The following is a 13639-nucleotide window of genomic DNA, read 5'->3' on the forward strand; positions in this document are numbered from 1 at the left end:
TTTTGCAGTTATTTTTGTTGGATTTCAGTTCTAGACATCGTATGAAAAACTTCAGTTTGATGCATTTTGTTTACAAACATGTATTATTGGTTTATTGGCCTTTTTTATATTGATAACACTGTTTTGTAATGCTTTTAACTCTGGCTTTGCATATACACGTGCGTGTATTTCCGTTTGCGCTAAGTTTATTGTATTTAATTTACGATTTCCTCACGATGTTTTCGAACTTGTAAACTTCTTTTTTCCATATAATTGCTATGTTTATTTCGTATTCGCATTAAATAAGTTACAGATATGCAATCGCTTTAAGTTTCTATCATCGTCTTTCTAAATAGTTCTCTTTTTTGTTGTTCATGCGGTTATTGATATGTTCTTGCGCTCTTTTCTGTTTAACTTACTGACCCGCACACACCCTCTTTCTAAATATTTATCTTTTTTATTCGTGCTGTTATTGATATTGTCCGGCTCTCTATTTTGTTTCACTTACTGACTGACTCGCACACACACACAACTTCTCACGCGCTCACATACTTTCACGTATTAGATAAGAACTATAAACAAAATTAATCCAACCAGGGTTCGCATGCAATATACAACTGTAAATTGCCAAACCAAACACGATTCTTTATTACATACAAACAAACAAACATACATACAAAAACATAAATCCAGTACAAAAACGCTACATCAGTTAATATGTCATCGCTCAGTACAATATTGCCAAGTCAAGGCCGGCGTCTCCGTAGTCGCCCACCTCGCTTCCGGTGTCGCTTTCTTCCGGGCTCTGTTAAAAAGAATGCCAATCAATTACAGGTAGAGGTATTTCAAATTATTTAACATAATAATTATTTTAAATATTCATGATGGTTATGGGGGTGAATATATTAAACAAACATTTGTTAAGTGGATAAACCATATTTATTCAAGGTAGCTACTGTATTTGGTAAGTTGTGGATGTGAATAATGGCGATGATACTTATCTCGGCGTTAAATAAAAACAATAAAATAACATTGTCATATTATTAACTATTTCACCAGTATTAATTAACTTTATAATCTAACTGTGAATTAACATTTATTGTTACCTACCTGTGGAATAGCAAAATTCTCGGAGTCACGATTCCACGACGAGATTCGCTCCCTTGACATTGCCCACGTTTCCGGTGAGACCGGTCTCCGCGTTCTCTCGTGCAGATTCTTCGTGCGCCTGCTAGTTCCGGCGGCAGTTTGCGACTCTGCATGTGTCGCGCTTCTTGAGCCCTGGACGCACATCCTGTCGGCAGTGACGGAGTTGGTGAAGCTGGCGGCCCTGTAAACGCGAGTCACCACAAGGTCATCGGCATCGTCGCATTCGTTTTCGTCGACCTCCATTGTCGTGACTAAAGTTGGGCAGCACATGCAAATAAAGAGCTTGCGGACCATTAACCTCGCACTCGAAAGTGTTTTCTTAATTTTATTTTTCAGTTTTGCCATTTTGCATTCCGTGTGTTAAAGTTGTAATGGGTTGGCTTATAATGCCGTGACGTTGCTAGGCGCGTTGTTTCTATACTATGACGTAATTATGTTAACGTCATTGACGTTATGAGGTTTTCTCTGGAATGACGTCACAGAAATCCACGTCTTGTTTCCAGATGTTAAATGTTGTGTTGTTTGTTGTTCAGTTTGGACTTAAGAAGTCCGATTTAAAAATTAATTTACATTATATATATATATACTAATACATAGTGCCAATTACGCGGTCTCGGTAGTTTTCAAACTATACTTAAGGGGTCAATATTAAAAACGGGGTCTGTATACAACCCCGCGTTCTAGGCACCTTTAATTACTATGAGGGCGGTGTAGGGGAGGTAATGCGATCAAATGTCACAATAAGGTCTTATATCGAAAACCACAATCACGTCTGAAATTGAAATTGTGTATACCTCGCAATTAATGTTGCTATATTTCCTTGTATGAGACGTTAAAAAAATGACGTATTTATAAATAATACTATATATGGTACCCCTATATACCTTAATTCGTGTTAATATCAGATAAAAAAGGGTATGGAGATATAGGTATCTAAAGTGGGAACCCCATGACCTATTTCTAAATCAGAGACCCCGTAACTGGCGATATGTGTGAATCCTCGTATTACGCTCCGAGTTTGTCTTTTCGCGTAAAAGGTCCTCTCTCTTTTTATTGTCGACCTTTATCAATTCGGTCTCCACAAACGCCCCGTCATATCCACGGTTCACGAGCTGTGCTTTTACCGCCTGTCTGTGCTTCTGGTAGGAAACCACCTCTGAAAAAATTCTTTTCGCACGCACACCCCAGACCATATGGTATCGCCTTTTTTGTAGACTCCGGGTGTGAGGAATCCCTGTGAACTCTGTACCAGCGACATCTATTGAATCTGTCGCGTATTCGCACACAGCACAGTGACCCGGTAGCTGAACATTTCTACACAGACGGACACTCCATGGATGATTTCCAAATAATGGCACTCGAAAAACTCAGCGGGTCGGACGAGTACCGCAAAACCATGGAGCAACTGTGGAAGGCAAAATTAAGGACATACCGACCATATGGTATTAACGTAAAAGAATAAACGTTCATGAAAGGCGCGAAAACGACGTTGACGCCGGAAATGCTAGACGTCATATCCGTACATAATAAAACATATTGAAATAAAAAATGGCCGCTGATGAAGACCGTCATTCGATACCCCTCGCAGATTATCTTAATCGGACTCGGGAGAAATACGGGTTGAAAGTAGTCCGCCCACGTGATACCATTCTAAGAATGTTACAACAACAAAACAATAACAACGATGGCGTCAGAATGTGATCTTTGTGTAAATAGCCACAGAGATGTTTATTTAAGTCACGGAAGAAAGCGGGAGGACTTGAAAGCGGCAGCCTTAGAATTCTTCCCACTGTATACCAGCGTTATCCAGCGTACTGCCAACTGCTGGTCGAAAATATCACAATTTCGTGCATTCAAACGGTATACACATGATTTAAAAAAATCTGTCCATTACTTGTATATACACTCTTTAGACGTAATATTATGCTGATCATGTAGTTATCCAGGTCATGTGCATTGACGTACAGGTCAAGATGTAGAAAGCTGACCGGCAACAAAAATGACTGGCTATTCGAGCAGTCTTGCCAGCTCCTTTTGATATCCCAGTGTGACCCAAATTCGACGATGTAACGGTTACATAAAGCAATATTTAGCAAATAATGAAAGAAATAATGAAATGTTTAATAGCACAAAAAAATAATTTTAAACTCGGCTGTATTACTTTGAAATGATTCCAAGACAATAATCATCCATTTAATCAATACAAATAGTACATCGTCGAATTTAGGTGTCGTCGAATTTGGGGTTGCGGTAGGATAATTTCTGTGCCCCCCCCCCCCCCTAGCTGAAATGATTCACGTTCAGAATAAAGCCGAGAGTCTGCCAAAGCAAAAATCATCAAAAGACTCTATGGCGGCAATTTATATTAACTACCTCCCCTCACCCAACCTCCCCAAGCACCATTGCTATAAATCAATAACAGTTTATTGAATCTAATTTTAATATGGCGCCAGTCGGTTGATAATATTCCGGGGGTCCACCAATATAGTGATTTTAGATTAAATACTTTAAAATGTGTAGATCTCGTATGTTTTATTGCAGCTAGATGTTGAACCACAATTTGTCTTTACATTTACAATTCAGCATGTCATTTGAGTGTCATTTGAGAACATGCTACGTTGATGCACTAAATACTGATAGCTTGTATATTTCTGGCTGGAGTATTCTTTGGATTTTACATATATTAATTACGCTTTATTTGACCCTTGTCAACTGATCATTGGTCATTATAAACGTCATGAACCCCTGGGTTAGTACATTCGTATATCATCCAGTTTACAAATAACAGAAATCCAACAATTACTTTGTGGTTTTCCTTGGCTTGTATGCACAGAGCTCATTGAACGCTGTAAACTAACATGATACCCATGTTTTATTGATCTTAGAGGGCCAATCTTATGATACAACAGCATTGGTATAACATATATACTTGATTCTTTGCCTTGTCCATGCAGATCTGTGGAAGAAAAGCTGGAAAATGTTAAAAAGAGAGCAGTTACTCCACTTAAGGGAACTCCAAAACGTAGACGGATGTCAATAGCTGAAAACCTTATCTGCAGCACAGAAAAGTTAAAGTCTGCCACGAAGACGACACCAAAGAGAGTACCGGTTTTTGAAAAATTGGTGTCCAGTATAGAAAAGCTGAAATTAGGTATGTATGTTTAAGCGATTTAGGTGTCTTAATTTGGACCTTTAATTTACTGATAATCATAATGTTAGGTGTCAGGGATTGTCTCAGGCCTTTTAAGCAAAATTTTTACCCATCACCCTTATTCTACAATCCTGCACACTTTTTTGGTACCCGATTAAATATTCAAATATTAGTTTAACTAATCCGACATAGTTTGTCGAGGAATTATGGGGGCATATGCCACTTCAGCCCCCTCAGGATCTGTCCTGGATATAATGTTTATTCACTGTGAGTATGTCCAAAATCTAGCCACAATGAGTTGGATGGAATCCAATGATACCCCTGCCTTTGAGCAGATAATACTCCATGATAATGTTGTTATCCAAAATAATAAAGAACATGGAGGGGGACTAGAAACACTGGGCATGTTTTGGGGGAATTTTTTTTATTATCAAGTACTTTGAAATCATTAATTAATATTTGTTGTGGTATAATGAGCCGCATTAAGCTAGATTGGGCTTAAGCCTTTGAGACCAGCTATTTTAAATGGTTTGGTTCAGGTAGCATGCCAATATCAAATAAGTAGGGTATATGTCGACTTCAGGTTTACTTATTTTATTTTTATATTGAAATATATTTATAATAGACATCCTCCTTTAAGTCCTTACAATTAACAATATGTTTCCATGAAAGGATGCACTTTTTCATTAATAAGACACCATTCTTTCATTAGTTTTTTTTTTGCTATTCACCTAAAATTTATTTTCAAACACATTTTCATTAAATCTCTAAAATCTTCAATTTCGCCTTAATTTTTTAATCTAAAATTTAAGACGCTTTTATCATACTTCTCATTTGACATATATATCTTAAATTGTAACTATAATTTTGTAGACCTGGAAAAATGATGTGTGCGTGGAAAATAATTGTGCTTGGAAAAATTCTTGAGAAAATCACTGTCATGTGGAACCTTTAAATTAACATAAATGATAATGTATTACAATTATTTTAGAATAATATTCATTGAAGCTTATGAATTAAAATGAAAATATCAATGTAAGTAACTATTATAGATGTTTTAACTCAAGGGAGCTGTGAAGACACTGCGGGTGCTAAACCTAGGAAGCAATTGTTTCATGATCATGCATATTCACATTCAAGTATGTACATTCAGTTTGAATGTAAATAAAAGTTGTTGACAGTTACAAGTTCTTGTTGAAAATTTCAATTTTTGTTAGCTGAATAAGTATGGAACACATCACATGCCAAGTACATATGTAAATCAATCAAATAAATGAATTTGAATAGTAAGATGGATAAAAATTCTATAAAAACGAAAAACAACATAATTATTATGTAAGAACATTTACTAATTAATCACTTATGTTAATGTGTTTCAAATTTGTTCAAGTGTCATAGATGTAGATAGTGCTAGATAACTGAATGGAGTATTAAACAGCAAAAAAACTTGATATTCACATTGTCTGTACAAGTTTATTTTGAAAAAAATCAACATGATTTAATTTTGATTATAATAACTCTGCAAAATGATTATCTGTTCTGTAGCTGGTACATCTCCTACATATATACAGATGCAGGCTCTTTAATAAATTATTAATTGGTATTATGGCCCCGGCATCAGAACAGTAAGTATAACAGAATGTACTTTTTACCATTGAAGTAATTAAATTATGCTGGAAAAAAACAGTTTCATTGGAAAAAAAAGACTTCCATATTCGATAAAAATACATGCATTTGATGGCCATGATACCATTGCTTATGAAGGGCTTGAATCATTGTATACAGTTTACATTCCCAATGTTTTACCCCTAGTGCATCAACATTTTTTACAGGTGCAACATTGACAAAAAAAGATTTATTCCTTTTATCTAATAATTGATGGGGAAAAGTTGGCAAATGCTTGGGGATGTCATGACTGCAGTTGTGTTAGAAAAAAAGTGAACACAAGCAGTCACTCTTAAATGCAATAAATAACTAATCTTTAATTTTGTTTATTTTTTTTTAGGATTGGCGTTTTTTAGTTTCACTTGTACGGTTATTGGGCTACACAATGGGTGCTTTACCAAGGATTCATTTACTTCACTGATTGGTTCTACTCTTGATATTTGACAATTCATCAAGTAAAGGTGATTATTAATATATAATAAACAATAAACTGAAAATGAATTAAACTGCACAATAAACTGTGTATGTTAATATGAGGATCAAACATCTGATCTGATTTCAACAGTTTGTATTTCATGTTCCGTTTAAATATGTTTGTTGATTTTCCTCTTCCAAGTAGTTTTACTAGTTGTTAGTTATTTTGGAGCCACATGTTTAACAAAGTTTAACATACATGTAGTTTTATCTTGAAAACTTTATTAATATATTATTGAAATCTTTTAAATACTGACTTAGGAAAAAAAAAGATTAAGTGATAAATATTTATGAATTTCTCATTCTAGAGGAATGCATTTTGTAATGTTATTTATTGTAAGATAATGCTGGTATTTTTTTCCCCCTTTTTAATTAGCTCATCTATTCAAAAATAAATAAAAATATGAGCTACATGTATTGTCATCACATGAGCATTCAAACTTGGTACACTTACTTACTAACACGAGGGGACTCGGCAGGCAAAGTTAGATAACTCTGACTGGCAATTTGGCAAAATTATGTGCCCTTTTTATACTTAGAAAATTGAAAATTTGTTTAAGTTTTGTGTTTCAATAACAGAAGTTTTAAGTTGAGGGAAAGCAAGTATTTGTATTTCTTATACCTTTCTAGCCACACAGAGGACTGAGCCAATCAGACTGACTTCTTGTAAACAATCGGAACAGAGTAAAATAGTAGAGAAACAACTCATAGACGACACAACACAATTAGTGTCCATGTTTTCCTCCTAAAAAACCAGTGTCCTGTCCACCCAGCGGCTAGAAGCATTGCTTGAGGAGGATTTATTCACCGCCGCACTAGATGAAATGTCGGTGAATATTCCATTCCTTTACGAACTACTGAACAAGCTGGTGGGTGACACAGGATGCAAGAGGGCAACTATAGCGATGATCTTTGCCATGATATTGAATAGCAGAAACAGACGAGTATCTGCCTTACAGAAGTGTATGACTGTACTTGCTGTTAAATGTCATGCAGATAATAAGGTTTGATGTATTTCTGTGTTAATACTTTGATCAGTAAGAAATTGACTTAGAAAATTATTATATTAATTTATAAAATTTAAAAAAAAAGTTTTAATTCTGATATGAAAACTTAAAAAAAAATGTCTCGTGAACTTGTGGAAAAATGAAGCCAGCAGATATTGACTACATATTATGGAGTTCTTGTAACATATCTGCCTGACCTCTCTGTTGTCTGTCTGTCTGTTAAGACATCCATCTATTTGTCCATCTATTTATTAAAAATACTGGCTTTGCGACCATAATTTAACACTTTGTCATTGTAGAAGGTCACTTAATGGGTTTAAAGAATTGGAGTCTATGAATCTCTTAGCTCCAACAGGTGGGGTGGTTTTGACCTCGGGTGTTGGTTTTAATATTGTAACACCTGAGGTTAGCCAAAGTCATATTTCCTGTTCAGTGCTGCATGATCTTAAATATTGATCAGTTAATTCAGTTTGCCGTAAAAGCCAACAAAATAAAGGAACTGAATATTACAATTTAATTGCTTTACAGTAGGCAACACGTTCAGCACTGTTCAGTCCTATTGATATTATGTTTATTTAGTATTTCAGTTTCTAATTTTCTAATTGGAGCTTTTACAGCTTCTTAGCAGGTTGAACCGCATACATATCACAATGTCATCAAAACAAAGACTAACATGTTGGATCAGTTCAGTGAACAGTGTGAAAAGAGAATAGTAAGTGAAGTAAGAACAGGGGTTGATGGCAAGCTGAATGGAGATAACTTGGACATTTAAGTCAAAACAAATGACATAAGGATGACAAATAAGAATAGAGACTATCATTTTTTTTGCTTCTGACTGGACGCCATACAGAATCACTGATGAGGACTTTGTTACGAACGAATGGCTCAAGACATATGTTGAATCACAAAGGTGCGAAGAGAAAGCCATAAAACCTGAGATGTTCAACCCAGACTTGATAACATTCCAATCTAGCGTAAAAACACTAGTGTCTAGAGAACTCTTGAAAATCTTTCCAGAATTTAAGTGGATGAAATTAGTAGTTCCAGACCATATTCCACATCATTTGGAGGAAATAATGTCTCGCCAAACAAAATCCTTCACGCTACCTATCCTACTGAAGAATGAGGCGAAGTATGAAGATTGTGTATGTATAATGGACTCCTACAACCAACAGATGTCTGACTGGTACAGGAAAGCAGGAAGAAGTAAGTGTTTAACATCTCATAAAGTCAGTTATTGTAACATTGGGTCCTATTACATATATGGTAATTTTTTAGCTTCTGTGTTATGGTGTATAAAATATATGTTATTCAGTTCCACTTATGAGTAATGTTTATGTGTATTACTACAATGACAGTTTCCTGACACATTGTATCTTTTTTTTATTATTAGGTTGAAACTATTTGAAGATCTTTTAAATACTTTACATGAACTTGTTCTCCACTTGATTTCTAACTTGTGAAATACTATTTGATAGGTGATGACTTTGATCAGCTCCAGATACCTGTAGGAGGGGACCAATTAACACGGGTTAGACTCGATGGCGCTAAAACTCTGCGGATGGAAGCACACACACGTACAGAACGATTCGACAACCTGTTTCCAGTTGTTGTTGAAATGTTCCATATGCAAATGGATTTCTTAGAGGTACAATATTCATTGGTTAACCCTTTCAGTACTGGAACAGAATTTTAAGGGCCTTTGCAAACAGTTTTGATTATGCCAGATTTGATCCAAATAACATGGTGTGTAATTAAGATCGTAACTGTTTGCAAATATAATATTTATTTTTTTCAATAAAAAAATGCTTCTTTAAGAGATTCGCAGATTAAAGCTCCGGAGAAGGTGGTGAAATTATACAAATGATATATATATGAGAAATTATGTTATTGTTAAGTGACTAGTTAAAATGACTTGCTTGCTTATAAATACCAAACTGGATCTGATGATTTTTTTTATCTAAGATGCTTACTGTATAAACACTGTTATGCAATACTTATCCGGTATTTTCAGAAAGTGGTTTAAAAATTCATGAAAAACTCAACGGGCCGAGATGTTGGAACACTACAAAACTTGCAAATCCGTATCCAAAGAGCCAGTGTAAATCGAAATGTGAAGAGTAGATTCAAAGCCCACGAAGAATTTGTTTTGCTAGTTGGAAGGGCATATATAGCCGAAGCTGCTATGGAATACTTCGGCATACAGGACCCAAATAGTTCACCAACTAAGCATGAACCTCCAGAGAACATTATGAAAAGTCATATTTCAAGGCGTAGAGCAGTTTATGATGAACTTATGGATGGCTTCCTGTCAACAATATTTGGTCCATTAAGTTTTGAGGAGGTAGGTTTTTATTATCAGCTATCCAGTTAGGATAGTGCTGACAGTTACTTATACAACAGATGAGAGATTAAACTAATGAAATGTGGATAGAGATACCAATTTGTAAAATAGTGACTGTGCAACAACTGTAGCATAATTACAGGCAACTTTGATAGTGTGTAGGGATGATTTTACGAGAACACAATACCATATATCTTAAGGTATTCGAAAACAGTTTTGATGCAGATCAGATGCTTAGTTTTGTTGGAACATGATTGGACCAAATACAGGCATTTTCAATACTAAGGGATATTTTTCAACTGTGAATACTGGGAATGATTTTTAGTTTTGAATAATAAACACACAACACGAGTCATGTCAAGAATAAATTTACCTTAAAGTAATAACAATCAGTTTGAATAAAAATGTTCACTGAACAACCTCAGGAACTTGTAAATTATATAATACTGACTGTACGAAGAGATTGGATCAAGATCAGACTGCACTTGTTGACATCATGTTTGGATCCCAATTGGTCAATTTTGATAGGTATCTGCTTGATATGACTCAATTGTGTATTGACCGGTTTTAACCGGGTATTGACCGCCGGTCCGTTCAATACTCAATTGACCGGTCAATATGCCAATCCTGATATTTTTTTATTTATGTATGTGTCCTTTTTTACTTCAGTGTGAAAGCTCAGAAAGAATTGAGCTCGAAGTTGAAGGACAGAGAGTCAGCCTCCCTGTAGAAAATGGAAAAGTTTCACTTATATTTCAGCAGCAAACTGGACAAACAAGAATCGAAATACCAACCAAAATTGTTAGAAGAAAAGGAGACCATACGAATTCCGGTTGGAAACTTGATAATTAATGTAAAACTTGTGAAGCCAGATGACTTAAAGAATTATGTTATGAACTTTCTGCAGCACTACTTCATCATTTTGAACTTGAAAGATGCTGTGAAAGGAGGAGATGTTTTCAGGATTAACAACTGCCTCAAGATGATGATCCCCTTCTTCTATAATCACTCCCCACTATCCAAGTACATGGTCGAGTGTTTAGATTATATATTAAAAACCGAAGTTATGTTGCCACCAAAACTTGCAATTCAGGTCCGAGCAGCAGCATGTGTAAATCCAAAAGGAGCAAAAGCAAAAAACAAGGCTGCAGATATGCAAAAGGAAAATCAAGTGAACGAGATGAAAGAACTATTTAAAGGTCTTGGTTCTAACAAAAACGAACACTCAATTGAAACCATTTCAAAAGCTTATCCAGTTGTTAATGATATTGTCTCACACATTGATTTACAAATCAGTAACAAGGAAGTGAAGTCTTCACACAAGAGTCGAAGTTAAAATGAGGATTTGAGCTGCTTGTTGAAACATCTGAGAAATTTGAAGCCATTTTGTCGAGTAAGTGGACGGACTTTGGATGGCTATTGTGGCATTAAAACAAGTGCATTTAAAGAACTGTTGCCACGGAAAGATTTGCTCAAAGAAAAAGTAATGCAAACCATAAATTGTTTGAAGCGTGGTATACCTATGCCTTCGGATGAAAATGAAGAAAATTTAGAGGACAGTGTTGACCCACAGTGACATAAAATAAGGGAGTATAACATAAAATTATACTCATAAACTGGAATGATCTTTATTACACAATTGTTAACAGGGGAAATGGAATATTGTTTTTCTATTTACTATAACAAACAACACACATAACGCTGCTCAAATAAGTTGAGTGTAAAGGTCTTCGAACATTCTCCACACCGTTGATGGATAAAGACAAAACAAGTCTTAAAAATGTGTGTCCATTTACATCTGACGAAGACAAAACAAGTCTATAAAATGTGTGTACATTTACATCTGTAGTTGTAGCTAGGTTCGGCTTACTAGTATATCAGCTTCTCCCATTTAAAGTTTAAAAATCTGAGTGTCACTTGTGTTCGGAGGCACAGCACTTTAAATGAACACACATTTTTACGACTTGTTTTGTCTTTATCAGGTGTAAATGAACACACATTTTTAAGACTTGTTTTGTCTTTATCAGATGTAAATGTTCACACATTTTATAGACTTGTTTTGTCTTTGTCAGATGTAAATGGACACACATTTTTAAGACTTGTTTTGTCTTTATCAGATGTAAATGAACACACATTTTAAAGACTTGTTTTGTCTTTATTAGATGTAAATGAACACACATTTTTAAGACTTGTTTTGTCTTTATCAGATGTTTCTTTCACTCTTCACACTTCACTCAAATAAGTCCTAGACTATTATCTCACTTGTTCTCACTTGTTCAAGTGTACATTTTTACAATTTGAAAAACATCCATTAGGGTTTCCTGAGTATTGTGTTTCACTGAAACCAAAGTGTTTAACCAGCAGCAATCTTAGACAATTAACGTCATCTTGGCAGTACTGTATAATTGAATCTGATATACCCTTCCTAGCCTTTGATATGTCAGTATTATTGTAATACAAGATAGCTTCAGAAGATTGACCTTTTCTTCCGGCTCAACCTATTTCCTGCATGTAGGCCTCCAAACTTGTAGGTGGTCTACAGTGATTTACCCTTGATATACTTGGAGCATCTAGTCCCATTCCCAAAGCAACTGTCGCAAGCACAAGGCGAATTGTTGGTTTCTTCTTGCACAAGTCACTCACAATTAAGGATTTCATTGCTTTTGTATAATCCTTATGATACTGAGCAAATATTCTTTTCTCCGGAATTTCCTCGCCAGTATATTGTCTTTTACCTAAATAAGAATTAAGGTACTGGTAAAAATAACCCAAAGCCTCCAAAGTTTCAACATACATGATAGTTACTGGGAAGTCACTGCTCACACTCTCAGTTGGTACACAGATGAATGAAAGATCTTCTGAATCTTCTTTGTGTGTAGTGCTTCTGGGTGGGTATAGATTATATTGTAGCGTCCATTCTTCAGCTCTGTCAGATCAAACATCTTACCGAGGACAGATGTAGTGGGAGATTCTGAAAGATTGATGAAAAAATGAATCAATATAATTATATACTAACTAAGCAAAACAGTGAATGTTAAAGGCCTTTTAATATATAAGTATATATTAAGTTATATTAAATAAGTAGCTTCATTACCTAACGTTTATTGACACCTTTGAAAAGTCTAGTTTAACTTCAGAAAAGTCTTCTGAAATACAAAGGCTTGCCAGTTGCCATTTTGCCAATATCTGCATTCATATATCCGTGTGCATTCCACAAAAAAATGTCAGGAACCGTGAAATACATGGAGGATCATATTATAATGTTTGTAGTTAAACCATTATGCATTTGTAAATAACTATGTTGGAGAAAATCAAGACATTAAGCTGAAATAAATTAATAAAATCACAAAATTTGGCCCAAATTGGCAGTGGAAGCACAAATTGCATCTAAGAATTATATTATTATAACAACAACAGACCCGGTTTGATTTGGTCTGTTCGTGGTTGTAATGGTAAATGCTACACCACTCACGCCACTAGTACACAAACCTTCAGTTTCTTTGTCTGACCTGTGTTCCTCAATGTCATCCTCATTAATCAAAGGTCACTATCTCTTTGGCATCATAAGACAGATAACAGCCTTTCAGGTTTTTGGATCTTAAGCTTTGTATCTGAGTAGGGGAGAAATTAATAAAATATTATGAATTTATATTTCCCTGCATAAGGAACAACTGCATAATACCACATTCCATACTTTACATCTCTTGTAATCAATCTTAAAAAGATAGTAGGAAAGTGCGTTTTTTTTTTCAAATTAAATAAATAAATATTTATCAGTGGTCAATACAATACCCAGTACCGTAAAACATTTTATAATTTAACAAGGCTTGTCACCATAGGATGACATATGCCCCCCTTTTCCCTATTTTT

At 35.1% G+C, this 13639-nt stretch overlaps 1 protein-coding gene and 1 pseudogene across 1 annotated transcript; one reads left to right on the forward strand and one right to left on the reverse strand.

Moving 5' to 3' along the window:
* Nucleotides 1-611: 611 nt before the first annotated feature.
* LOC127854886 (uncharacterized) lies at nt 612-1537 on the reverse strand. Its single transcript, XM_052389994.1, has 2 exons — nt 1090-1537; nt 612-784 (listed from the first exon to the last, which is right to left on the reverse strand). The coding sequence occupies exons 1-2, from the start codon at nt 1471-1473 to the stop codon at nt 707-709; spliced, it is 462 nt and encodes a 153-aa protein (XP_052245954.1). The 5' UTR covers nt 1474-1537; the 3' UTR covers nt 612-706.
* Nucleotides 1538-8501: 6964 nt separating this feature from the next.
* Nucleotides 8502-12744, forward strand: LOC127854588 (uncharacterized; annotated as a pseudogene).
* Nucleotides 12745-13639: the final 895 nt, after the last annotated feature.

Source organism: Dreissena polymorpha, chromosome 13 (assembly GCF_020536995.1).
Source record: "Dreissena polymorpha isolate Duluth1 chromosome 13, UMN_Dpol_1.0, whole genome shotgun sequence".
Lineage (NCBI taxonomy): Eukaryota > Metazoa > Mollusca > Bivalvia > Myida > Dreissenidae > Dreissena > Dreissena polymorpha.